The sequence below is a fragment of the Schistocerca cancellata genome, chromosome 1 (assembly GCF_023864275.1).
Source record: "Schistocerca cancellata isolate TAMUIC-IGC-003103 chromosome 1, iqSchCanc2.1, whole genome shotgun sequence".
NCBI lineage: Eukaryota > Metazoa > Arthropoda > Insecta > Orthoptera > Acrididae > Schistocerca > Schistocerca cancellata.
This window is the reverse complement of record NC_064626.1, coordinates 333,381,676-333,408,662: the sequence shown is the minus strand read 5'-3', so window position 1 is coordinate 333,408,662 and position 26,987 is coordinate 333,381,676. Positions and strand designations below refer to the sequence as shown.

General features: G+C 40.3%; 1 protein-coding gene across 1 annotated transcript in view; it reads left to right on the top strand.

Annotated features, from left to right (window-relative positions):
* LOC126173379 (esterase FE4-like) overlaps window positions 1–26,987 on the top strand; it is a 124,298-nt gene that overhangs the window by 52,254 nt on the left and 45,057 nt on the right. The window contains exons 5-8 of the mRNA XM_049920952.1: window positions 2,187–2,372; window positions 2,547–2,749; window positions 3,019–3,184; window positions 12,682–12,863. Of these exons, the coding sequence (XP_049776909.1) occupies window positions 2,187–2,372; window positions 2,547–2,749; window positions 3,019–3,184; window positions 12,682–12,863 (737 nt within the window). The remainder of the gene's footprint in view (window positions 1–2,186; window positions 2,373–2,546; window positions 2,750–3,018; window positions 3,185–12,681; window positions 12,864–26,987) is intronic.

Below are 26,987 nucleotides of genomic sequence, written 5' to 3'. Positions count from 1 at the left end.
TTCCTCACCAAATCTAGATTGCTGCTTGCATTCCATGTGACACTGTATTCTGGCCTGAGGTGCTCGAGTTGGTGGTCATGTGTGCATGAGGTGTGTATGTGTGTGAATGTTGTGTATGTGTCTCTCTGTACTGATGAAGGCTGTGCCCAGAAACTTTATGTGAGTGTCTTTTAATCATGCCTGTCTGCAACTTGATGTATCTTCTTGACGGTAAGTAGCAATCTGTTTTTCCTGTATTGTTGACACAGATATTACCTTTAGTAGCATTGAGAACCAAATGAAATCATCAAAACTGAACAATGTTCCAGGGCCTGTTGGAATCAATATCCCACTTCTTTACACATAGACTGTTCCAGATGATTGTCTTTTACCTGAGCCTACTCTTCATCACTATTAAATTGTGATCCAAGTCTATATCTGCTCCTGGGTATGCCTTACAATCCAGTACCTGATTTAAGAATTTCTGTCTAGCAATGATGTAATTCAGCTGGAATATTTGCATTTCTGCAGGCTTTTCCAAGTAAACTTCATCCTTTTATGAGTTTTGGGCAGTGTATTCACTATTAGTATGAGGGCTGTTCAATAAAGAATGATCATAATTTTTTCATGGTCCTAATTTCTAATGCTAAAATTTAATCGTGTGATATTCTGTTAGCTTAAACTGCAACAAACACGCCACAGTATTTTTATTGTTGGGACTCCTGGTTCCCACCTGCGAGAGGCAGGTAAGGTCAGGCATGTTCAGTATCACCTTCCGGTGCAAGGAACAATATGTGGCTTTGAAATTCTGATTTTATCTCAACAAATCTTCAGCTGAGGCCTATACAGTGTTACAGGGGGCCTATGGAGAGTCTGTTCTTCCCTTCAGCACAGCTCAAAGGTGGTTTAAAATGTTTAAAGAGGGGAGACAATCAGTTTCAAAGGAAGGTGGACCTGGCACTCCAGTTACTGATCTTACGGGGGAAAACATCAACACTGCTGCTGTCATTGTGAGAGAGGATTGATGAATTACCTTAAGGTCACTTTCTGAAATACTGAACATTTCATTGGGTGCCACAGACATGTTGGTGACAGAAAAATTACCCATGACACGTGTTTGTGCACAATGAGTTTCAAGACGGTTGATTTCCGAATGAAAGGACATGCAGTTAAAGTTGATATTATGGGAAGATGCAGAGTTTCTTTCAGATGTAATCACTGCTAATGAAACTTGGCCACATTAATTTGATCCTAAAAGTAGACAGCAAAGCTCAGTGTGGAAATCTCCTTCATCACCAACCCCCCAAAAATATACACTGTATGTTTCTAATGCAGTAGTTTCCAATACCTTCTTAATCATTGCAGATTCGTCTGTTTTCAAGGGACAATATTCCACCCCAAAGGCATGTGGTTGTTCTGAAACTCTGTCTGTGACTCTGCCTCTTTGACAAGGCCATTGCAGAATGAGGGTGACTCCTTATACTAGGAGTCTTCAGTCACTGATGCTGATGATTCGTATTCAATGGGTTCAAACCCATGACGAAGGATGTTTAGGTTATTGGTAAGAGACACTACTGCTAGACCATGGTTTCATCACAATGACAGACAAACACAAACTACATTTTAAAGTGAGCCCATGAAGTAAGAAACAAGTACTTTCTTAAATGTAAATTCAGATTATAAATTAAATTCATGAATGGAAATTCATAAAAATTGCCTCATCTGTCTAATTACAAACTGCTGTAGCATTTAGATAACTTGATAGAAACAAACACAGAAAAGTAATGTATCTCTAATTCTTAACATGTGGGACAAAACAAGTGAGGATATAACATTAGGTACAGGAAAGAATCAGTAGGAGAAGGAAAAAGCTACTAAGGTCACCTGATGGAAAAACAAACAACATACAATGAAGTTTTCCATTCTTTGTGGAAACTGTATACCAATCAGCAAATACTTCCCTGAGTGTGTAGATCTGACACATTTTACACCATGACATAACAGACAATTGTTACTATGCCTTCTTGCTGATGAGTGTTGCTTAAAAAACTCATATTTCTGAGTGTGAATACAAAACATTATTCTACATAGAATGTAGTATGCCAGGACTGTGGAACTATTACCTGATCTTTGAACTAGGTAGGACTTATATGTGAAGTATTCATATCTTGCCTAAATACTGCCACCTGTTTCTTCATATGTTACAGGTTTCTTGAGTACAGAAGATCTTGTAGTACCAGGCAACATGGGAATGAAGGATCAAGTGCAAGCTTTACGTTGGGTACAACAGAACATTGCTGTGTTTGGAGGAGATCCTAATAGTGTCACCATATTTGGACAAAGTGCTGGTGGTGCTTCTGTCCATTACCTTGTGCTCTCACCCTTAGCAAAAGGTATCAAATAGTGGATAGACGTATTGACATGTCCTTAATACCTGTAGCTCAATTATTCATCCAGAATTATCTACTGTTAGAATGCTTCCTGGTAATATTAGTGGTGTGCAGAGATATATGTAAAATATGAGAAAAGTCTATTTACTTGTGAACACATCTGACATTTCTTACCAGGTTTGTTTCACAAGGCAATAGCTGAAAGTGGGGCTGCACTCAACCCTTGGGCATTTGCTAGAAACACAAGAGATAGAGCATATCGACTAGCCCAAAGTTTTGGTTATTCTGGTTCAAACAACACTACAGAAATAGTGCAATTCTTGTTGACTGTGGACGCTTACCAACTTGTTTCAAATCCATATGCTGCTCTGCCTATGGAGGTAAGTTTCTACTTTCTTTCTCTAGCTTAAGTGACATTGATTAGTATACTGGACTATACAGTCATAATTCCTGCTCATTAAAATTAATCTTATACAATAAATTGCACTCAGAGAGACCATGGTTAAGGAACTATCAAAACAATGTTTGTGGTCATGCAGAATTTTGCATATGGCAAGAGTCTATAAATTAATTTCCTTAATTAACCATTTATCATCATTTTCAATTATGAAAATATGAAATTTAAGAATGAATTACTGTTTCCAAACAGGATATCATGGGTCTCTTTCAAATGGTGTTTGTGCCCAGTGTTGAACCACAGCATGATGGAGCGTTCCTAACAGCAGAACCAACAGAGCTTCTGTCTCAGGGTTTATATAATGATGTTCCTTACATGACTGGTGGAACATCTGCCGAGTGCTTGTTTTATGTTGCACGTAAGCAATAAGCACTAAAAATTATTTATCAACTATAAATAATATTTATCTCCCTCAACCAAAACTCTTTTTCCTCTTTTTTATAGTGTATACACCACTCATGGGTTAGGCCATTGTCCTATTCTGACTGGTCAACTGCTGCCTACGAGACAGTATAACGAATTATCTATGATCATGTGATGTGTGATCATCAGCATACTGCCAATCCCTACAGCCACTATTGCCGACAGATGACTCCTGTTGATGCTGCTGCATCTTATTCAAACATCTCCTCACTTGGCCTCACAAGGACTGAGTGGACCTCTTACCAGATCTTCCTACCCACCTCAGAAAAAAATCCAATGATGTACTGCGAACAGTATCTGAGTCCTCATTATCAAAGGCAGCAGTGCTGAACATTCAGCTGTTGCAGCACTCATATTCTTTTTCTCTGTTTATTATACATGTTTGTATTATTCTTTCCCCTTGCCAACGCCTTTTTCTCCTTTTATAAACTTTTTACTTCTCCTCCTAACCCATCCTACTATCATCTCTGACTGAAACCTGATATGTGGATTACTGATATACTACTTTTACTCTGCTTCTCTCTTTCAGCTATTTTTTCTTCATATTTGCCTTTGTTTGCTTTTACACAAGCTGGGAACCTCTTAGACTTGATTCTGAAGCTTCAACTATGTTCATACTCTTCAAACGTCTGTGACATGGATGGCAGTGAGAGTACTTTCCACTGAACATACAGTAAGGTTTCTTCCCATGTTTGAGGCACACAGGAGATTAGATTAGATTAGTACTTGTTCCATAGATCATGAATACGACACTTCGTAATGATGTGGAACATGTCAGGTTAATAAAAGGTGTCTATACAAGATATTACATTAGACATCCAAAATTTCATCTAATGAGTAGAAGGAGTTGCCATTAAGAAATTCTTTTAATTTCCTTTTAAATGCTATATGGCTATCTGTCAGACTTTTGATGCTATTAGGTAAGTGACCAAAGACTTTTGTGGCAGCATAATTTACCCCCTTCTGAGCCAAAGTTAGATTTAACCTTGTGTAGTGAAGATCATCCTTTGTCCTAGTGTTGTAGCCATGTACACTGGAATTACTTTTGAATTCGTTCGGATTGTTAATAACAAATTGCATAAGTGAATATATATATTGTGAGGCTACAGTGAAGATTTCTAGCTCTTTAAATAAGTGTCTGCAGGATGATCTTGGATGAGCTCCAGCAATTATTCTGATTACACACTTTTGTGCAATGAACACTCTTTTACTCAATGATGAGTTACCTCAGAATATGATGCCATACAAAAGCAGAGGATGAAAATAGGCATGGTAATCTAATTTACTCAGATGTATATCGCCAAAATTTGCAATGACCCTAATAGCATAAGTAGCTGAACTCAAACGTTTCACCAGATCCTCAGTGTGTTTTTTCCAGTTCAACCCCTCATCAATGTATACACCTAGAAATTTTGAATATTCTACCTTAGCTACCGATTTCTGATCGAAGTCTATATTTATTAATGGAGTCATTCCATTTACTGTGTGGAACTGTATATACTGTGTTTTGTCAAAGTTTAATGAGAGCCCATTTGCAGAGAACCACTTAATGATTTTCTGAAAAACATCATTTACAATTTCACCAGTTAATTCTTGTCTGTTGGGTGTGATAGCTATACTTGTGTCATCGGCAAAAAGTACCAGCTTTGCATCTTCATGAATATAGAATAGCAAGTCATTAATATATATTAAGAACAGCAGAGGACCCAAGACCGAACCGTTTGGCACCCCATCCTTGATTGTTCCCCAGTTTGAGAAATCACCAGTTTTTGCGTATTATGTGAACTGTTTATTTCAACTTTCTGCACTCTTCCAGTTAGGTATGATGTAAACCATTTGAGCACTGTGCCATTCATACCACAGTACTTGAGCTTATCGAGAAGTATTCCATGATTTACACAATCAAAAGCCTTTGATAGATCACAAAAAATCCCAACAGGTGACTTCCGGTTGCCCAGAGCATTTAATATTTTATTCGTGAAAGTATACATAGCATTTTCCATTAAAAAACCCTTCTTGAAACCAAACTGACATTTTGTTAAAACTTTATTTTTTCAAAGGTGTGAAGCTACTCTACAATACATTACTTTTTCATGAATTTTGGATAACAATGATGAGGACAACACAACACCCAGTCCCCAAACAGAGAAAAACTCTGACCTGACTGACAATCGATCCCAGGCCTGTTCACTTGGCTGCTTAACTGCCCCTGTGCATATTGTAATTATTCCAATTTTATTTTTTCAGTGCCTGTAGGATCGACATGGAGTGGGCTGTAGTACATTCTTAGATTCCTCACTTAATTCTTGTTCTTGCAATTTTGTAGTTAGGCGTTTGCAAGGTAGCTGACTTACATCTTCAAGAGACTGCTAGTTCAGGTTTATCAGTGTCTGTGTAATGCCCTTCCATTAATCAAACAAACCTGTCATGATTCATGCCTCCCTCTTTGTATAAATTAAATATCTGTCGTTAGATTCACAGATATGAGCAATAATCTAAAACGGATCCCATGAGTGTTTTTAAGCAATCTCTCTGCACTTTCTGAGAATCCTACAAATTAAATGAAGTCTGTTACATGCTATACCTACAATTCAGTCTCTGTGACCATTTATTAGCACATTATTTTATTCTATGAAGTCCACCTTGATAGCTGCAGGCTTAGTGCAGCAGACTGCTAAGTGAACAGGCCTGGGATTGATTCCCAGTCAGGTCAGAGTTTTTCTCAGTTTGAGGACTGGGTGTTGTGTTGTTCTCATTATTTTTACATGACCACTGGTATGCAAGTCGCCTAAATGGCATTGTGCAAGAAAGTCTTACGCCCAGCAGCAGAGCCGCCACATGACAGAGGGAGGGGATTTTATTTTACTGATTGGTTTATTTACCCTCACAAATTTAGGGCCGTAAGGTCTCTTCTACATCTAACCAGGCATTCTACATATTTTACATTATGTTCACATAAAGACCATATGGTATAAAAAGAGTTACATGTAATACTGTACATAACTTTAGAAATAAGAAAAACATAAATCATCACAGAGGGCTCACATCTCTTTTTTTGTACATAGGCAGTGAGCATGAGGCCCTTCTTTCTTTTCTGTGCTGCAGTCTTACTTTCCAACTGTAGTTTTTCTCAGACATGGCCTGTAGGATAGTTTCCCTGTTGGCAAACTAATCTTTTTGTAGAACATTTGTTATGTTTTTTTTTCTCACTTAGTTTATTTATTTTACACCACTGTTTTTGGTCAACTCATGTATGGTGTCCACATCAGAGTGTGACCTCAGTCTTTTCAAAATGTATTACAGAAGTGCTTTCCATGTTGGGAATATTGCCCAATACATAGCACAGTAGCCAGTCTGTGTGTAGGGTATCAGGTAGCTGTATGGTGGTATCTTCCTGACTATGCAGAGAACACATTATTGATATCTGGCCAGTTACCTTTTCACCCAAGCTGAGAAGTAGTGGAAAAGCCCTCACAAGGATCTCAACTCTCTAAAGTAGCTAAAGAAAAGAAGATGAAATCTTAGGAGAAGGCTATCATAGTGACTCCACACATCGGACGCAGAATTTATGTTTGTCAATGTTGTTCCATTCCCACCAGTGACAAACAGTGACCCCTGGTGTGTGACCTGCCTCCTTGGCCCCTTCATGCCTAACCTGTACAGCATTAAGCAGATAATTCAATGCAACTGCAATAGATATTACTGTCACCTTCCAGAATTGCAACAATTGATGTCTTCCCATTCTGTGACCTGTTTTTCTCTTCAATAAACATGTTTCACTTATGACAATTCTCCAACTTTTTGAGGTTACTGTGACTGCTGTCAGATCTACACTGGCTCAAAGAGGGTATGTGGCCCTCCACATACCCTCTGTATACTAATTTGCACAGATATCATCAGTGAGTAGAGTTCCCTCCATATCACAATGGAAACAATAACAGTGTAAGTTTAATCACCCCAGTGATCACCATTTGTGCTATTCCCAGGCAGGGCACTTACAAACCTTGAGAATGCTGCCTTAATCTGATATATCCCCCACCACCCTCCCCTTTTCTCCTACTAACAGATTTCAAATGTACACCACCACAGTAGGAGAATACCACATCACGTGGTAGGAGCATCCTGGTTGACAAACTTCTTTCCAATTTTGATCGGTGCCTCCTCAATAATGGTGCCCTTTCCTACTTAAAAAGAAGAAGAAGACCACAGTCACTTTCATTCCCTCTCTGTTGCACTGAATCAATGACAGTAAGTGACAGTGTCGGGTACATTTCCATTGTGGACACCACACCTCTAGAACTATTAGTCCCCTTTCTACAAGCCCCCTTTACTTGCAGCCAGGGTAATGGTGGACCAAAGGTATTGCAACAGACATTCAGGACCATTATTGAGTTCTGGAACATCTCAAGTGACATGTTTCACTGACCACCCTCATCACTTTTAATTGACTCTGTGCAAAAGTTTGGTACCTGATTAGATGAGGCAAGAAGAAATACTGAGAGTGCTATGTGTCCTCCTTGAGAATGTATGCCTCATCATCCCAGGTGCAGCCCAAGCTCCATAATCTACTGGTCCATGAAACATCAACAACTATTCTGGGGCTGCTCCTTAATGGTGTTGTTTCTATAGATATGATGGTTCTTACTGAACACTTCATGACCCATGTTGCAACAGCTTCAGCATCCTCTTTTTATCTGGCTACCAATAAAATGTATAAAACACAACTTGAAGACCTATCCTTTTTCCTTCATACCCTGAAATATATGATGAACCTTTCAGTGAATGGGAACTACCAAAAGATATTGCATTCTTAGAACTACAATTAAGGGAAAACAATTTTCTAAATAATATTTAGTTACCAAAATTTGTAGGATGCACAACTGTAGCTAACAGTCATTGATTTCCTGTTAAATACATTATTTGAAAACTCACAGGCTTACAAAAATTCTCAGTATTAAACTTTTAATCATTGAGATACATACTGAATTAGGAACAATTATTTTCTGAATAAGTATACTACTACTAAAATTTATAGAAAGCAGATGATGATAAAGTAAGCATTATATTTTTCATAGTCCTCATTAACATTTGAAATACACAACATATGACACACCCACAAATTTTATATTATCAGTGAGAGATGTTGGGGGAAACTGCATAAGCAGAATGTTCAGCTGTAAGCATTGTTATCTATTTTTATGTGTCTGTTGTCTCTACTCAGACATGTACCTCCTGAAGAAAGTATTGGTCAACTCATCTGTCCCTGTGCAAATTAAATAATTTTCTGTTTATATGATTCATTTAAAGAAGTTACTTTATTGTTGAATACATTGTTGAACAGATGCTCAGTTTAGATCCTACAAATGGGAAGCTACCTATGTTGAGTAATACACATTGTCTAATGGTGGTGTCATCACAGTATGTCACATACTGCATTGTATTGTACAGGCATGATGAATTAACAAATACCATGTACCAAAGACACGATACATTTTTGGCCATGTGTCCTATGACCTTTTTTTGCTCTTTATACTCTCAGGGACTGTTTCATGGAGTTTCTCCCCATTTTGCAAAATCACCATGTATAAGCTAGCATTTCATTGCCTTTTGTGAGTATAATGCTGGCTATTAAAACTGCTGCACCATGAAATCCAACAACTTCAAATTGGCATGAATTGTACTACGTGTTTGGATATGCAACTGATTAGCACATCAGTGCAACTGCACAAAGTAGGAAGCAATAATAGTATGCACCTTCTGTGTACAAGGAAATATTATTTAGTGAATTTCTCATTCTGAAATTGCATTGGGATGTTGATGATAAGAAGAGTATTTTTTATCTCATGTAAGAAATAGGGACATCTGTCAACAGATGTCAGAATTCAACAACAAAAGGAATGTGACTTATCGAGTTTGCCATTTATCATTCCATGATATCACTGCTCATTTTGGTTGAGTTTACATGACTGTTGTGTGAGTTGGAATCAATGGATTCACAAAGACCATAATCAATGCTCCGAATGATCTCAACAACTCCATGTGACTAGTACCCAAGAAGAAAGATATATTGTTCACACTGCTACCATGTCACATACTTTGTGTCAGGAAATGGGCTTCCTTGTACAAAGAGAAGGATCAACATGGGCAGTGTGGCAGTGTCTGTAGTACTAAGGACTGTTGGCATGGTGGCCAATGTTGTGGCTTACCTTGATGCAGTAGCAGAGAGAGGTGTGTCATTAGTGGTGTAACATTGAGCATAGGAATGGCACCACATATTTTTTCACATAAGTCATGGTTCTGCTTAGAAGTATCATAATGGACATATCAGTGTGTGGAAAATCCAGAGAGAATGAACACAGCCAGATTGATTTGTCATTGTCACACAGGCCCAGTGCCTGGTGTGATGGTATAGTTTGCTGTTAGGTACACAGTGATCACCTTTGCTTTACATTACTAGTAATTTTGACAGCAGCTGTCACATTTACAAAGTGTTAAGAAAGGTAGCTGTGCCCTGTCTGCAAGGCCTCCATTATGCTGTCTTTGAACAAAATGCATAAGATGAATGCTTCTCACACTGTCCTAACATGCCTCAGTACAAAGGGTGTTTGACTGTTGCCACGGCCAGTGCACTCTCCAGATTTCTCACCCAGTGAAAACATTTGTTAGTGGGGTACTGAGAGGTTGTCACACCTACTAAATGACTACCTCAAGTAGCGTGGAATGATGGGCCTGTGTCTGTCATCCAAACTCTGATCGACTCAGTGCCCAGCTGTGTTAGAGTAATTTTTAGTGGCACAGGTATCTGTATACTAATTTCACACCATGTACACCCCATTTTTTTTAACAAATTTAGTAATGTATTCTTTTGTGTGCACTGTATTCACAATAAGCAAATTTTCATTATTTTACATCTTTGCTGGTGACTCAATTTTAATGGTCAGCAGTGTATAAAAGTACACAAAACTACCTTCATCTTCTCTTGTCCTCACAACAGGCAAGCCCTTCTCATCCTGTAGTTTCAGTGATTTGCCATTTCTTTTTAGCCTTTCCAAGCTTTTCTCTGTTTTGTCCCTAATAAAGGAGCTAATACTTGCAAAATCTAGGATAGTTTTGTATACATTTACATATTTTTGTATTTATTAGCAGTACAAAAATTTTTCCTTCGAAAGCTAAGTACTGGACAAAAATTCTGTCTCATAATTTTGTAGAATTTATAAGCAGAAGTGTCTGAACAGCTTCTTCTTGTATGTACACAAATAAAAAACTCATGGTCAACACAACATATGGTGAAGGAGGTAATGCTCAAATTTGCAATTGTTTATTGCACTTAGGGAATTTAATTACACTTTCTACACTTGGCTTGCACATCATGCCTTTCCAGCTGACATCTCTCCTTACGCCCCTCCTGCACTCAACCTCCTACACCATGCATCACTGTACTGTAGAAGACTCAAGTGCAAGACCTGTTACATAAATCCACCCACTACTACCTATTCCATCCATAGCACTGACACCTACTACAATATCAGGAGTAGGGTCATGTAACAAATGTGCCAATCACAGTGCACTACTTTGTATGCATAGAAGAATCTGTGCAAGCTGTCCACATGATGAAGGGCTAATTAGAATTTCCTATTGTAGAGAACAAGCTTCAGCATAATGAGGCTGACTTTAACAGCTAATTCATGATCCATGTCATCTAGATACTCCAACATAAACACTACTTCTTCAGAATGGAAACTCTACCAGTAACAAATCATTTTTAGTTTCAACTGCCCTAGCCAACAGTTCCCTTTTGTTGTTCTCTGCCTGCCTTTCCTTCCTGTGTTTCTGCCTCATTCCTATCCTTTTCCCCTATTCCAGCCTCGTACTTCCCACATTAACTAACCCGTATCTTCCTTTCCTTGTCTCTTTGTCTTACTACATCTATATGCTATTATCTCTGCATTTCTTCTTGCAGTCTCTATTTCTGCTCCCTGCCTCTCTACATACTTGACAGCTACTTCACACAATCACACCATCAACTTGCACACCGACATTTCTCCTAACTCCCTTACTCTCCCATTCCTCCCTATTTCCACTCTATTCAATGATCCTCCCACTCTGTCTAATAAACATTGCTACTTGCTCGATTTAGGCTGTAGCACTGGCAAAGTGGTGTGTGTGTGTGTGTGTGTGTGTGTGTGTGTGTGTGTGTGTGTGTGTGTGTTAGGTGGAAGGGGAGGGAAGAGGAGGGGAGTGGGGTGTGTGTGTGAACACATAACCATTTGTGACTTAGTCTGAAAGAATAAGTTTCTTGTTCTTTTTGCCATGCCTGATTGCTGCTCAGCAGCTATTATGTTGTGTGAGCATCGAGTAATCACTGTATGTGTAATTATATTGCATCATGTATTTCATCTATATAGGCTGGGACAGTTTTAGATCACAGAAAATAAAATGGCAATCCAGATTTTCAAGTTTGTTCTTTACTTGATTGTACCATTTCCAGCTACAACTCAGCCTGCTGTTTGATGATTTTTCCTCTCTTAGAAAGATAATTGCTTTCTGTCACAACTGTTCTTCTTAGTGCATGTTCAGTTTTTTTAGTTTACAGAAGTATGTTTCCTTTTATTTACAGCACTCTGTTGTAACTCGACATGTCTAACATTGTTACATACTGAGCTTTCCTGTAAACTGATGAACAACAAAAACTTATTTTTTTGAGCTATGTAGCACATGATCTGAGTGGTATCATGATGTCACTTTGTGTAGATTGTAAGCTTTTATTCTTACGTGAAACTGTCATTTCATTATTTTAACAGCTTCAGAAGGCCTTTCAGTAGCTGAGCAGGTAGCCCAGTTGGATCAGAACTTTGGATATAGTCCATTCCTAAATTGAAAACATGAATAACAAAAATGTCTTTCAAAGAAAACATCAATTTTTTTTTAAACAGTTGCAGAAATGAATCTGAGATTAAATATTTGTATATTTGTTTTAAATGGACTCCATATCTGAATGGTTAAAGTCACTGTCTTCACTGCAGAAGAACCTGGGTTCAGTACCCAGTACACCCTCATACATTTTCTGAGATACATATATTTTCTGAGATAGAAAGGCCTGGTACAGCGTTCAGTCAATCATTGTAACGCCAAGTGAGGAACTGCTTGAATAGAAACAGTGACGTATGGCTGGAGGGATTGTCATCATATAGATCACATGTCCCCTGATCACAGATCACTTCTCATACTATTTTGTAGGCAGCAGTTTCTCAGTTGGAACAGTCCTAATGCCTGACCTGTGACTGATGTTTTATTTTTGCATTGGTTCTATCATTTATTTGATAAGCTAAAGTACAGAACTTGTTTCTTCTTGGTGCCACATTGTGTAAATTATAAGTTTTTAACCTCTGTTATTAGACTCTTACATGAAACTGTCATTGCATTATTTAACAGCTTCAGGAGGCCTTTCAACAGCTGAGCAGGTAGCCCAGTTGGATCAGAACTTTGAGTTAATGATTGGACCTGATTTAAGGCTGCCTACAGCAGAACAGAGAACACAAGGTGCTCGTGAAGTGAGGAGCTTCTACTATGGAGATTCAACTATAACTCTGCAGCAGAACAGCACAACAGTTGCTGTAAGTTAAGACTTCAAAGTTCAAATTAAATTTGTGGAGTTAGTATTGTTTTATAAAATTATGCTTGCTAGACTGTGATGCTCACATTGTCTCACCAAAAATTAATTTTTGCATTCAGTGACATTTGAGTTATCTCAGAACAACTGAACGGAAATCAACTCTTTAAAAATCTAAAGGTATGGTATTTGATCCTATGACCTCCCATCAAAATCTCAATTGAATTTGCATGTGCCATCATGCCTGACATGATTTCAGTGCTACAAGTCCCTTCAAGTTGAAGAAAACTAGAGAACACACTATACTTAGTATTGTTCATGATTCTCTTGTAGAAGTTAGAAGTGCATAGTTACTCTCTCCAGGTTCAAAGTAGCAGTTCTGCAGAAATTTTTATGTAATGGATTTCATGAAATTAGTCTAGGCAAATTAAGAAAAGGCTGCTAACTTCAACAGTCTTAATTGTTTACTGTTGCTTCTTGCTTCACTTATGTATCATACATACTAAAACTTAAACATGGGAGTGAACTTTATGTACCACTTTCATATACATAGAAACACAGCAACGAGCAACTCTGTTTTTCCACACCAAACATGACATATCTTTCCTAACTCAGCACAATTTCCACATATGGTCTAATTTATGAACATCACTGACAGTTATTCAGATACAGATCAGATATTAAACAGATGTCACTAACTTTAACATAATATCTCCATTTCTGTGTAATGATCAAATTCTATATGAATACAATTTAGCATTTTTGTTCCCAGTAGCCCAACTGATTTGACAAGGCAGGTTGTTGTTGATACCCTTAAATACAACATTAATTTAATACTGCCTAATTTCTGAACACAATTTTCAGGTTTTAAATACTATTTTAGTGTTACAAAAATGAAACGTAAATAATTTAGGAGTAAAGGAGACCATTCACATATAAGCAGAAGTGCTGAGTCATCAACAGGCACCAATAACAGAGAAACATAATTTTCTAGCTTTTGGAAGACACCAATATCTTACAAGTGGTGGCATAACCTTCAGTGAAGAAGAAAGCAGGGGAAAACAAACTGAATTCATATTATTTAAATTAGAGAGTCAATCACAATATGCCAAGAAGAAACTCATAAAGAGATGGCAGAGAACACACTGTTGAGTAGCAAGTACGATCTAGCATAGTAAACCAACTGGATGGAATTAAGCTTTCAAGAAATTGTGAAGTGAAAAACAGAGTAAGTTTACATGCTGAACAACAACAGAAATCACAAGAATGCCTTGTAACAGTTTTTAAGATTGCAGCCCCAGCAGTTCAAGACAATAAAAAGTAAGTAAAACAGAAAAACAACGTCATAGTTTTGCCTAGCATTGCTGCAGAAGAATTTTTGAGAGCAACAATGGAATTTTTGAGTGTGGAAAAGTATGCAACGATTTAGAGCAAAATGTTGGAACTGTAGATTACACATTTATTCAAGTTGATCATTGATTGTTGAGCTTGAACTATTGTAAGTTATCATTATAGCCAAAACAGAAGTGAGATAAAGACCAATATGATAATAAAATGGGACAGTGGTACGAATTTGTGGGAAATCGGGATGCAGACAGGTCATGTATTTGATATTCTACAGCATAGACTAAAATGATTTATATTGAACATGAGTGCATGAGACATCCACACAACAAGAGAGAAACAGAGCACATAGATTACCAAACAGAGAGACAGAGACAGAGACAGAGAGAGAGAGAGAGAGAGAGAGAGAGAGAGAGAGAGAGAGGTTCCACCATTAAGCACAAAGTTGCTCTTGCTGGTCAGTGATGGTGTTGTTGTGGTTGATAGCCATCATAGTGGCCCCCTTCCCACCCCCAACATGCAAATTATGGGGGAGGAAGTGAAGGAGCTGCACTACCAATGTCAATGAGGTGACATGGCAGTTCGGCGGTATCGGGAATCATGTATGGTAAGTTGCTTGATCAGCCACTTTGTGGTTGGCCCATAAGGGGGGCATGGATACACAATTTGTTGCAGGTGTGAATCTCTTCTGACCATGCACTTTGTCACTGGAATAGGAACCAGGCATGGCTGGACTGTTTTTGGTAGGTGATGATGTGTTTATGCACGTGACCAGTCGTGCCACGGCTGCCACTTTCACAAGACATGACTGAGCCATTCCTGAAGTTGTCCTGGGTGTCATATGAATGCTAAATAGGCAGAATATCTGTGGCTGATGAAGGAAACATCCAGTGTGTCTGCATGGGGCCCCAGTGAAGAGATAGGGGTGGGGTGTCAGTGGCAAGGATGTCAGTATGTGGAGAACATGCATACCAGAGGGACTTCGTTGTCATCAAACTGACAGCATATGTTGAGTGGGTGGTGCAGTTGATGCAAGTTACTAATTTATTTGCTGGTTCAAACTGCTATGGCCGTGGCTTGTGTGTTGACTGTCCACGATGTCCTGGAAGCTGAAAGGCAGGCAAGAATGCTGGGTATCAATCTGTTCTGGGTCATGGTTGAAATTGGTGCATGCTGAAATGCAGTTATAGAGTCTAACATTTTTGTCCTGAATTGTTGTGTCAGGAAGAGGCACCAAAGTTGTCAGTGACAGCTGGAGGTGAATACTGCAACTGACAGTGGTTGCACCAGGATCATGTTGAGTTCAATTCCTCTTATGTTTCTCAAATGTAGCATTGTAGAACATTGTCAGTCTTTAGTAGGTGAGCAGTAAATGAATGTGGAACCAGATGAAAGTAGTCAGTGCATTCAATGGAGTTGGTGACATCATGTGAAGATCTGTAGCAGATGGTGATCAAACTGCATTTCAGTGAGCAATGCAGAAGAGTCATGGGAATAGTGTGCTGCCCAACAGGAAGGGCATGCCCAAAGATACCAGTGCTGGAGGAGAAACATAGTGTAGTGTCATTTGTGTTTTGTTGTGTATCTGGGATCAGTGACAGTGCAGAGGCAGGGTGGAGTGGCAAATGGGCATGGTCGGACATTGTGTAGGTGTTACCAGTCAGCAGCACCATGCTTATATATGTGCTGCCTCACTTGTCATCATGATGGTTGGGTGTCAAGACCATGAGCTGCTTGCATGCCATAGTGAGGGCAACATGATCTCCATATGGAATGTGTCGGCATAGTGTTAGTGAATCACCAAGAACTCATCAGATGAGGAGGCACACTGCTTGAGTGTGTCAATGGACATATGATTGTCTTCCAACTGTTTGTCTTGAACATTCCATGTACCATCTGGGGTGGAGGTACTAGGGCAAAAGTTCTGGGATGCAGTGCCCATGTAGAAGCACAGGAGCTCAGCGCAATGTACAAACAACAAGAGATGGCACTGGCATTAAAAGTGCATCTCTAGCTCTAGTTTTATGATGTCCTTATGAGTGACTGTCAGTGCAAGGCAGTGAGTTGATGACACTCGCAGAGTGCGGGTCATGGGTCTGTGAACTGTGATCAGTGATCTGGCAGCTTCATGCATTTGCAATGCCGTAGTTTCATCTGTTTTTGATGAGCCATCAAGTGCTGTTGAATTGATGTCAGAGCTGATATTTGCTCAAAAATGGTTCATTGGAAATGTGACAGGTGGGAGTGAACAAAATTGTTGCAAGCATTATTGAGTAGCTATAAACCAGATGACAGCCACACGAACATGTGTTGGTGTATGGGGTGTGGTCGCACAGCGCAAAGTCGTTTATTTAGATGGGTTGCAGGTCGCTGGACTAAGACAAAGTGGGGACATACATTGAATGATGCTGATAGAAGTGGCTCTACTCAGGTGTGGCAAAGTTCACCACATGTGGGGGTTATGCAAGCGCAACATGGTTGGTGATGATTCACGCAGACGAGAGCATAGCGTGCTCGGTGGTTTTCTTCCCAGAAATGGCTGCAACACAGATGGGGGATGTTCTGCACAGATGCAGGCACAGAACAAATAGTGGAGCAGGGTGTCAATGTATGAAGGATGTTGCTCCAGTCATAGTTGGAAGCAATCAAGTGGAGTCAGTCAGACTTGGCAACTACATGGAAGGAAGCAAGCCAAGGCTGACTCTGTGGCACATCGTGGCCAGCATTGTTGTCAACAATGAGAATATGATTTCAGTGTTCCCTAGAACATTCTTGATGTGAGTGTTCATTTCCAAGATGACTAGATAGAAATAAATTGTCACAATCAAGGACCAGGTTTGAGGTTGCTCCAGATGAAGCTGGATATTTTGCAGGGTCACGAATGAAATCCAGGCAACCACCAGCAATGAAGGCGAAGGAAACAAATTCAATAATGGTGCACCAGATATGCTGTCTGTGGCAAATGAACATGAACTTGTGGAGCCAGAATGTTGCAGTCCAGTCTTCACATGGTATTTTTGCAAATAGGGTACTACGATGAGGTCCCGCTTACATTTTAATTCTTTCAGGGCCACCATCGTTAGTAGAACCACAGTACTGAAGCATTTCACTTGCATAATTGCTGTCTATAGATGGTGGCAGAGTCAGTTGAGAAGCACTGTACATGTCACCATCGGCATGAGATGTGAATTTCAGTGGGCAGTGGTTATGCGCAGGTCACATTGTTGTACCTGTATGAGTGTGAGTTTTACCTTGTATTAAGTTGTGAATCACTGACATCAGCATTGTGGGAAATCAAGATTCGGGTGGGTTAGAATATTGAATATATTATCTGTATGTAGAATAATCCCACTTTGTTACAAATAATTACACTAGACATCTGCACAAGAACAGAACACATTGGTTACTAAGCAGTCAGATAGAGTTGTAATTTACTCTCGCCTTCCTACTTCCATCTATAATCCACATTACACAATGTCTTTAATGAAGATTTGAGAGGAGTATAGATTACAATAAACTTACTAATTTACTTAGCTTGTCATGTTGATTTGGCTCCAGTTCTTTTTGTCTCGAGGTCTAATTAGTGAAGCTGAAAAATGTTACATCAGGTCCTCACAGTTGGTCTGAACTAGATAAATCTGTAGATTGTTGTTGCAGCATTTTTTAAACGTAAACATATGTTCTCACATTTTAGTATACCATACAGTATTTTCATTTTTCACATTAACAAAGCCAATATTGCATTGTTCACACAAAAATACTTCCAATCACATCAGAGGCATTCTTATGAGTCTCACACTCTGAGCAAATTACAGTATTCCAAAGGGTTTAAATTTTTTCTTAACAAATGAATTGCTACCAGTTTTTGTTACATTATTAATTTCGAATATTATTTGATAAATTAAAAAATGTAGATTAAAACTGAAGAAACTGCAAAAAAGGTGGGAATTTAAGGAGATGGGACCTGGATAAACTGAAAGAACCAGAGGTTGTACAGAGTTTCAGGGAGAGCATAAGGGAACAATTGACAGGAATGGGGGAAAGAAATACAGTAGAAGAGGAATGGGTAGCTTTGAGGGATGAAGTAGTGAGGGCAGCAGAGGATCAAGTAGGTAAAAAGACGAGGGCTAGTAGAAATCCTTGGGTAACAGAAGAAATATTGAATTTAATTGATGAAAGGAGAAAATATAAAAATGCAGTAAATGAAGCAGGCAAAAAGGAATACAAACGTCTCAAAAATGAGATCGACAGGAAGTGCAAAATGGCTAAGCAGGGATGGCTAGAGGACAAATGTAAGGATGTAGAGGCTTATATCACTAGGGGTAAGATAGATACAGCCTACAGGAAAATTAAAGAGACCTTTGGAGATAAGAGAACCACTTGTATAAACATCAAGAGCTCAGATGGAAACCCAGTTCTAAGCAAAGAAGGGAAAGCAGAAAGGTGGAAGGAGTATATAGAGGGTCTATACAAAGGCGATGTACTTGAGGACAATATTATGGAAATGGAAGAGGATGTAGATGAAGATGAAATGGGAGATACGATACTGCATGAAGAGTTTGACAGAGCACTGAAAGACCTGAGTCGAAACAAGGCCCCTGGAGTAGACAACATTCCATTGGAACTACTGAGGGCCTTGGGAGAGCCAGTCCTGACAAAACTCTATCATCTGGCGAGCAAGATGTATGAGACAGGTGAAATACCCTCAGACTTCAAGAAGAATACAATAATTCCAATCCCAAAGAAAGCAGGTGTTGACAGATGTGAAAATTACCGAACGATCAGTTTATTAAGCCACTGCTGCAAAATACTAACACGAATTCTTTACAGATGAATGGAAAAACTAGTAGAAGCCAACCTCGGGGAAGATCAGTTTGGATTCCATAGAAATACTGGAACACGTGAGGCAATACTGACCTTACGACTTACCTTAGAAGAAAGATTAAGGAAAGGCAAACCTACGTTTCTAGCATTTGTAGACTTAGAGAAAGCTTTTGACAATGTTGACTGGAATACTCTCTTTCAAATTCTAAAGGTGGCAGGGGTAAAATACAGGGAGCGAAAGGCTATTTACAATTTGTACAGAAACCAGATGGCAGTTATAAGAGTCGAGGGACATGAAAGGGAAGCAGCGGTGGGGAAGGGAGTAAGACAGGGTTGTAGCCTCTCTCCGATGTTATTCAATCTGTATATTGAGCAAGCAGTAAAGGAAACAAAAGAAAATTTCGGAGTAGGTATTAAAATCCATGGAGAAGAAATAAAAACTTTTAGGTTTGCCGATGACATTGTAATTCTGTCAGAGACAGCAAAGGACTTGGAAGAGCAGTTGAACAGAATGGATGGTATCTTGAAGGGAGGATATAAGATGAACGTCAACAAAAGCAAAACGAGGATAATGGAATGTAGTGGAATTAAGTCGGGTGATGCTGAGGGAATCAGATTAGGAAATGAGACACTTAAAGTAGTAAAGGAGTTTTGCTATTTGGGAGCAAAATAACTGATGATGGTCGAAGTAGAGAGGATATAAAATGTAGACTGGCAATTGCAAGGAAAGCGTTTCTGAAGAAGAAAAATTTGTTAACATTGAGTATAGATTTAAGTGTCAGGAAGTCATTCCTGAAAGTATTTGTATGGAGCGTAGCCATGTATGGAAGTGAAACCTGGACAGTAAATAGTTTGGACAAGAAGAGAATAGAAGCTTTCGAAATGTGGTGCTACAGAAGAATACTGAAGATTAGATGGGTAGAGCACATAACTAATGAGGAAGTATTAAATAGGATTGGGGAGAAGAGAAGTTTGTGGCACAACTTGACTAGAAGAAGGGATCGGTTGGTAGGACATGTTCTGAGGCATCAAGGGATCACCAATTTAGTTTTGGAGGGCAGCGTGGAGGGTAAAAATCGTAGGGGGAGACCTAGAGATGAATACACTAAGCAGATTCTGAAGGATGTTGGTTGCAGTAGGTACTGGGAGATGAAGAAGCTTGCACAGGATAGAGTTGCATGGAGAGCTACATCAAACCAGTCTCAGGACTGAAGACCACAACAACAACAACAAATTAATCCAGAAATAAACATAGTAAACAGTACAGGATTGTGTAATTCGTGACTTCAAATGTTTCTATAAAATTTAAAAAAAAAAAAAAAAAAAAAAAAAAAAAAATTTAACTGTGCATTCAGAACTAGCCATAATACTAGAAACAGAACATCTGTAGATGTAACATATCATAGATTATCAAAATCGTATAACTCTTACCTAGTTCTTGGACTAAGGATGTTTAATAGACTAAGTGCTGACTTTAAAGAACTGCCTGTAAATATTTTTAAAGCTAAATTATACAAGCTACTAGTGAACAATCCGTTTTACACCATTGATGAATTCTTTGAAGATGAAAATACTGTATTCTAAATGCACTTATTTTATGTAAACCAATTCACATCAATATAGTAGTTTATGTAGAAATATATGCTCTTGACTTTGTCTATTGCTGTAATCAGGTGAACGACAATAAAATTATCATTATTATTATTATTATTATTATTATTATAGCACTTTTTTATTATAACATCAAAACTAAAAATTTTTTATAAAGTAATTCCTTTTCATAAATTTTGGCTAGAAATACAGTGTAGAGTGTTTAAAACTATATAAAAGATTTGCAGAAAAGCAACTGAAATGATGCTGACATGTCCAAAATTCAAAAAAATAATGCTGGTATTGAAAACTACTTTTGAGGAAAAGTAGTGCTAGAGAAGGATGTCCCATTACAGAGTCCACAAAATCATTCTCACTCGTCAATGGTGTGCTTGTTGGTTTTGATGCCAATCTAATGATTCAGAATTTCTGGACAGTATTAAAATCAGAGTGGTAGACAATATTACATGTAGTGATATACATTGTTCATGGTGGCATAAAGATAAAAAAAGGAAGACAAAGAGTATGTGGTACAAAAATAGAATAGCTAATTCACAGGATAAAATTAAAACCATATGGTCAGTTGTGAAGGCAGTGTCCAGTTAGCAGCACAAGGTTGACGATATACAGTCAGTTCATAGTAAAAATACTTGTGTTTCTGTGAAATCAGATGCATGTATAGTATTTAACAACCATTTTCTGAGCATTGCTGGTGAATTAAATTAAAATTTAGCTTCTACAGGGAATCATATAACACTCATGGCAAAAGCCTTTCTGAGATTGGGATGTCTGAAATACACCTCTGTGATACAGACAAGTGGGAGATTAAATCAATAATTAATTCACTGAAGACCAAGGACTCTCATGGATATGATGGAGTGCCTAGCAGAATATTAACGTACTTTGCTGCACATGTCAGCCCTGTATTTATCCATATTTGTAATTTTTTCTGTAGGAATGGTCAGTTTCCTGAACAATTAAAGTACTTAGTAGTAAAGTCGCTTTATGAAAAGGGAGAAAGGGATAATGAAGACAATTTTAGACATATCTCTATGCCATCAGTGTTTGCTAAAGTTATTGAAAAGGCTGTTTATGTAAGGATAATTGATCATTTTATACAACATGATTTGCTACCAAATGTACTGTTCGGATTTAGAAGATGTTTAACAACTGAAAACGCTATATTCTCTTTTCTCTGTGAGGTACTGGATAGGATAATCAAAAGGTTTCGAACACTGGGCATATATATATATACCCAAAAACAAAGATGATGTGACTTACCAAATGAAAGCGCCGGCAGGTCGACAGACACACAAACGAACACAAACATACACACATATATATATATATATAACAGAGGGAAACATTCCACGTGGGAAAAATATATTTAAAAAGATAGATGATGAGACTTACCAAACAAAAGCGCTGGCAGGTCGATAGACACACAAACAAACACAAACATACACACAAAATTCTAGCTTTCGCAACCAACGGTTGCCTCGTCAGGAAAGAGGGAAGGAGAAGGAAAGACAAAAGGATATGGGTTTTAAGGGAGAGGGTAAGGAGTCATTCCAATCCCGGGAGCGGAAAGACTTACCTTAGGGGGAAAAAAGGACAGGTATACACTAGCACACACACACATATCCATCCACACATACACAGACACAAGCAGACATTTGTAAAGGCAAAGAGTTTGGGCAGAGATGTCAGTCGGGACGGAAGTACAGAGGCAAAGAAGATGTTGAAAGACAGGTGAGGTATGAGCGGCGGCAGATTGAAATTAGAAATTAGCGGAGATTGAGGCCTGGCGGATAGCGAGAAGAGAGGATATGCTGAAGGGCAAGTTCCCATCTCCGGAGTTCTGACAGGTTGGTGTTAGTGGGAAGTATCCAGATAACCCGGACGGTGTAACACTGTGCCAAGATGTGCTGGCCGTGCACCAAGGCATGTTTAGCCACAGGGTGATCCTCATTACCAACAAACACTGTCTGCCTGTGTCCATTCATGCGAATGGACAACAACACAATCTGGAACCACAACACCCCAATTCAGTAGTTAACCTCTCCTCCAAACCTCTCTCCCAATCCGAAACCTCTGTCCTTTCCAAAGGCCTCACCTTCAGCCCCACTCCCAGATATAACTAAACAGCCCTTGTCAAAGATTTACTGTCCTACACCCGTACTCTCTGCTGGAAATATCACTTTGCAAGAAGAAAAATGATCCTAATCCTACTCCTAATGATCCAACTCCCCAAGATACTATCCAAATTGAACCCTGCCTGGAACAGTTCCGTCCTCCGTCACAGCGGGACCCACCTCCTCTTCCTCAAAATCACCCTCTCCTAACCTTCCAGGAATTTCTGACTTCCAGCCTTGCCTCTCAATCCTTCTTAAAAAACCTTAATCCTACTCCCAACATCACCACTGCTGAAGCCCAGGCTATCCGTGATCTGAAGGCTGACCAATCCATCGTCATTCTTCCGGCGGACAAGGGTTCCACGACTGTGGTACTTGATCGTCGGGAGTATGTGGCTGAGGGACTGCGTCAGCTTTCAGACAACACTACTTACAAAGTTTGCCATGGTAATCCCATTCCTGATGTCCAGGTGGAGCTTCAAGGAATCCTCAGAACCTTAGGCCCCCTACAAAACCTTTCACCTGACTCCATCAACCTCCTGACCCCACCAACACGCCGCACCCCTACCTTCTACCTTCTTCCCAAAATTCACAAACCCAATCATCCCGGCCGTCCCATTGTAGCTGGTTACCAAGCCCCCACAGAACGCATCTCTGCCTACGTAGATCAACACCTTCAACCCATTACATGCAGTCTCCCATCCTTCATCAAAGACACCAACCACTTTCTCGAACGCCTGGAATCCCTACCCAGTCTGTTACCCCCGGAAACCATCCTTGTAACCATTGATGCCACTTCCTTATACACAAATATTCCGCATGTCCAGAGCCTCACTGCGATGGAGCACTTCCTTTCACGCCGATCACCTGCCGCCCTACCAAAAACCTCTTTCCTCATTACCTTAGCTAGCTTCATTCTGACCCACAACTTCTTCACTTTTGAAGGCCAGACATACCAACAATTAAAGGGAACAGCCATGGGTACCAGGATGGCCCACTCGTACGCCAACCTATTCGTGGGTCACTTAGAGGAAGCCTTCTTGGTTACCCAGGCCTGCCAACCCAAAGTTTGGTACAGATTTATTGATGACATTTTCATGATCTGGACTCACAGTGAAGGAGAACTCCAGAATTTCCTCTCCAACCTCAACTCCTTTGGTTCCATCAGATTCACCTGGTCCTACTCCAAATCCCATGCCACTTTCCTTGACGTTGACCTCCACCTGTCCAATGGCCAGCTTCACACGTCCGTCCACATCAAACCCACCAACAAGCAACAGTACCTCCATTATGACAGCTGCCACCCATTCCACATCAAACGGTCCCTTCCCTACAGCCTAGGTCTTCGTGGCAAACGAATCTGCTCCAGTCCGGAATCCTTGAACCATTACACCAACAACCTGAAAACAGCTTTTGCATCCCGTAACTACCCTCCCGACCTGGTACAGAAGCAAATAACCAGAGCCACTTCCTCATCTCCTCAAACCCGGAACCTTCCACAGAAGAACCACAAAAGTGCCCCACTTGTGACAGGATACTTTCCGGGACTGGATCAGATTCTGAATGTGGCTCTCCAGCAGGGATACGACTTCCTCAAATCCTGCCCTGAAATGAGATCCATCCTTCATGAAATCCTCCCCACTCCACCAAGAGTGTCTTTCCGCCGTCCACCTAACCTTCGTAACCTCTTAGTTCATCCCTATGAAATCCCCAAACCACCTTCCCTACCCTCTGGCTCCTACCCCTGTAATCGCCCCCGGTGTAAAACCTGTCCCATGCACCCTCCCACCACCACCTATTCCAGTCCTGTAACCCGGAAGGTGTATACGATCAAAGGCAGAGCCACGTGTGAAAGCACCCACGTGATTTACCAACTGACCTGCCCACACTGTGAAGCATTCTATGTGGGAATGACCAGCAACAAACTGTCCATTCGCATGAATGGACACAGGCAGACAGTGTTTGTTGGTAATGAGGATCACCCTGTGGCTAAACATGCCTTGGTGCATGGCCAGCACATCTTGGCACAGTGTTACACCGTCCGGGTTATCTGGATACTTCCCACTAACACCAACCTGTCAGAACTCCGGAGATGGGAACTTGCCCTTCAGCATATCCTCTCTTCTCGCTATCTGCCAGGCCTCAATCTCCACTAATTTCTAATTTCAATCTGCCGCCGCTCATACCTCACCTGTCTTTCAACATCATCGTTGCCTCTGTACTTCCGTCCCAACTGACATCTCTGCCCAAACTCTTTGCCTTTACAAATGTCTGCTTGTGTCTGTGTATGTGTGGATGGATATGTGTGTGTGTGCAAGTGTATACCTGTCCTTTTTTCCCCCTAAGGTAAGTCTTTCCGCTCCCGGGATTGGAATGACTCCTTACCCTCTCCCTTAAAACCCATATCCTTTTGTCTTTCCTTCTCCTTCCCTCTTTCCTGACGAGGCAACCGTTGGTTGCGAAAGCTAGAATTTTGTGTGTATGTTTGTGTTTGTTTGTGTGTCTATCGACCTGCCAGCGCTTTTGTTTGGTAAGTCTCATCATCTTTCTTTTTTTATATATATGGGAAAAATATATCTAAAAAGAAAGATGATGAGACTTACCAAACAAAAGCACTGGCAGGTCGATAGACACACAAACAAACACGAACATACACACAAAATTATAGCTTTCACAACCAACAGTTACCTCATCAGGAAAGAGGGAAGGAGAGGGAAAGCCATAGGATTTGGGTTTTAAGGGAGAGGATAAGGAGTCATCCAATCCCGGGAGCGGAAAGACTTACCTTAGGGGGAAAAAAGGACGGGTATACACTTGCGCACACACACACATATCCATCCACACATATACAGACACAAGCAGACATATACAGAGGCAAAGAGTTTGGGCAGAGATGTCAGTCGAGGCGGAAGTGCAGAGGCAAAGATGTTGTTGAATGACAGGTGAGGTATGAGCGGCGGCAAATTAGCAGAGATTGAGGCCTGGTGGATAATGGGAAGAGAGGATATATTGAAGAGCAAGTTCCCATCTCCGGAGTTCGGGTAGGTTGGTGTTAGTGGGAAGTATCCAGACAACCCGGATGGTGTAACACTGTGCCAAGATGTGCTGGCTGTGCACCAAGGCATGTTTAGCCACAGGGTGATCCTCATTACCAACAAACACTGTCTGCCTGTGTCCATTCATGCCAATGGACTGTTTGTTGCTGATCATTCCCACATAGAATGGGTCACAGTGTAGGCAGGTCAGTTGGTAAATCACGTGATTGCTTTGATATGTGGCTCTGCCTTTGATTGTGTACATCTTCTGAGTTACGGGACTGGAGTAGGTGGTGGTGGGAGGGTGCATGGGACAGGTTTTACACCGGGGGCGGTTACAAGGGTAGGAGCCAGAGGGTAGGGAAGGTGGTTTGGGGATTTCATAGGGATGAACTAAGAGGTTACGAAGGTTAGGTGGACGGCAGAAAGACACTCTTGGTGGAGTGGGGAGGATTTCATGAAGGATGGATCTCATTTCAGGGCAGGATTTGAGGAAGTCGTATCCCTGCTGGAGAGCCACATTCAGAGTCTGATCCAGTCCTGGAAAGTATCCTGTCACAAGTGGGGCACTTTTGTGGTTCTTCTGTGGGAGGTTCTGGGTTTGAGAGGATGAGGAAGTGGCTCTGGTTATTTGCTCCTGTACCAGGTCAGGAGGGTAGTTGCGGGATGCGAAAGCTGTTGTCAGGTTGTTGGTGTAATGGTTCAGGGATTCTGGACTGGAGCAGATTCGTTTGCCACGAAGACCTAGGCTGTAGGGAAGGGACCGTTTGATGTGGAATGGGTGGCAGCTGTAATAATGGAGGCAGTGTTGCTTGTTGGTGGGTTTGATGTGGACGGACGTGTGAAGCTGGCCATTGGACAGGTGGAGGTCAACATCAAGGAAAGTGGCATGGGATTTGGAGTAGGACCACATGAATCTGATGGAACCAAAGAAGTTGAGGTTGGAGAGGAAATTCTGGACTTCCTCATCACTGTGTGTCCAGATCATGAAGATGTCATCAATAAATCTGTACCAAACTTTGGGTTGGCAGGCCTGGGTAACCAAGAAGGCTTCCTCTAAGCGACCCATGAATAGGTTGGCGTACGAGGGGGCCATCCTGGTACCCATGGCTGTTCCCTTTAATTGTTGGTATGTCTGGCCTTCAAAAGTGAAGAAGTTCTGGGTCAGGATGAAGCTGGCTAAGGTAATGAGGAAAGAGG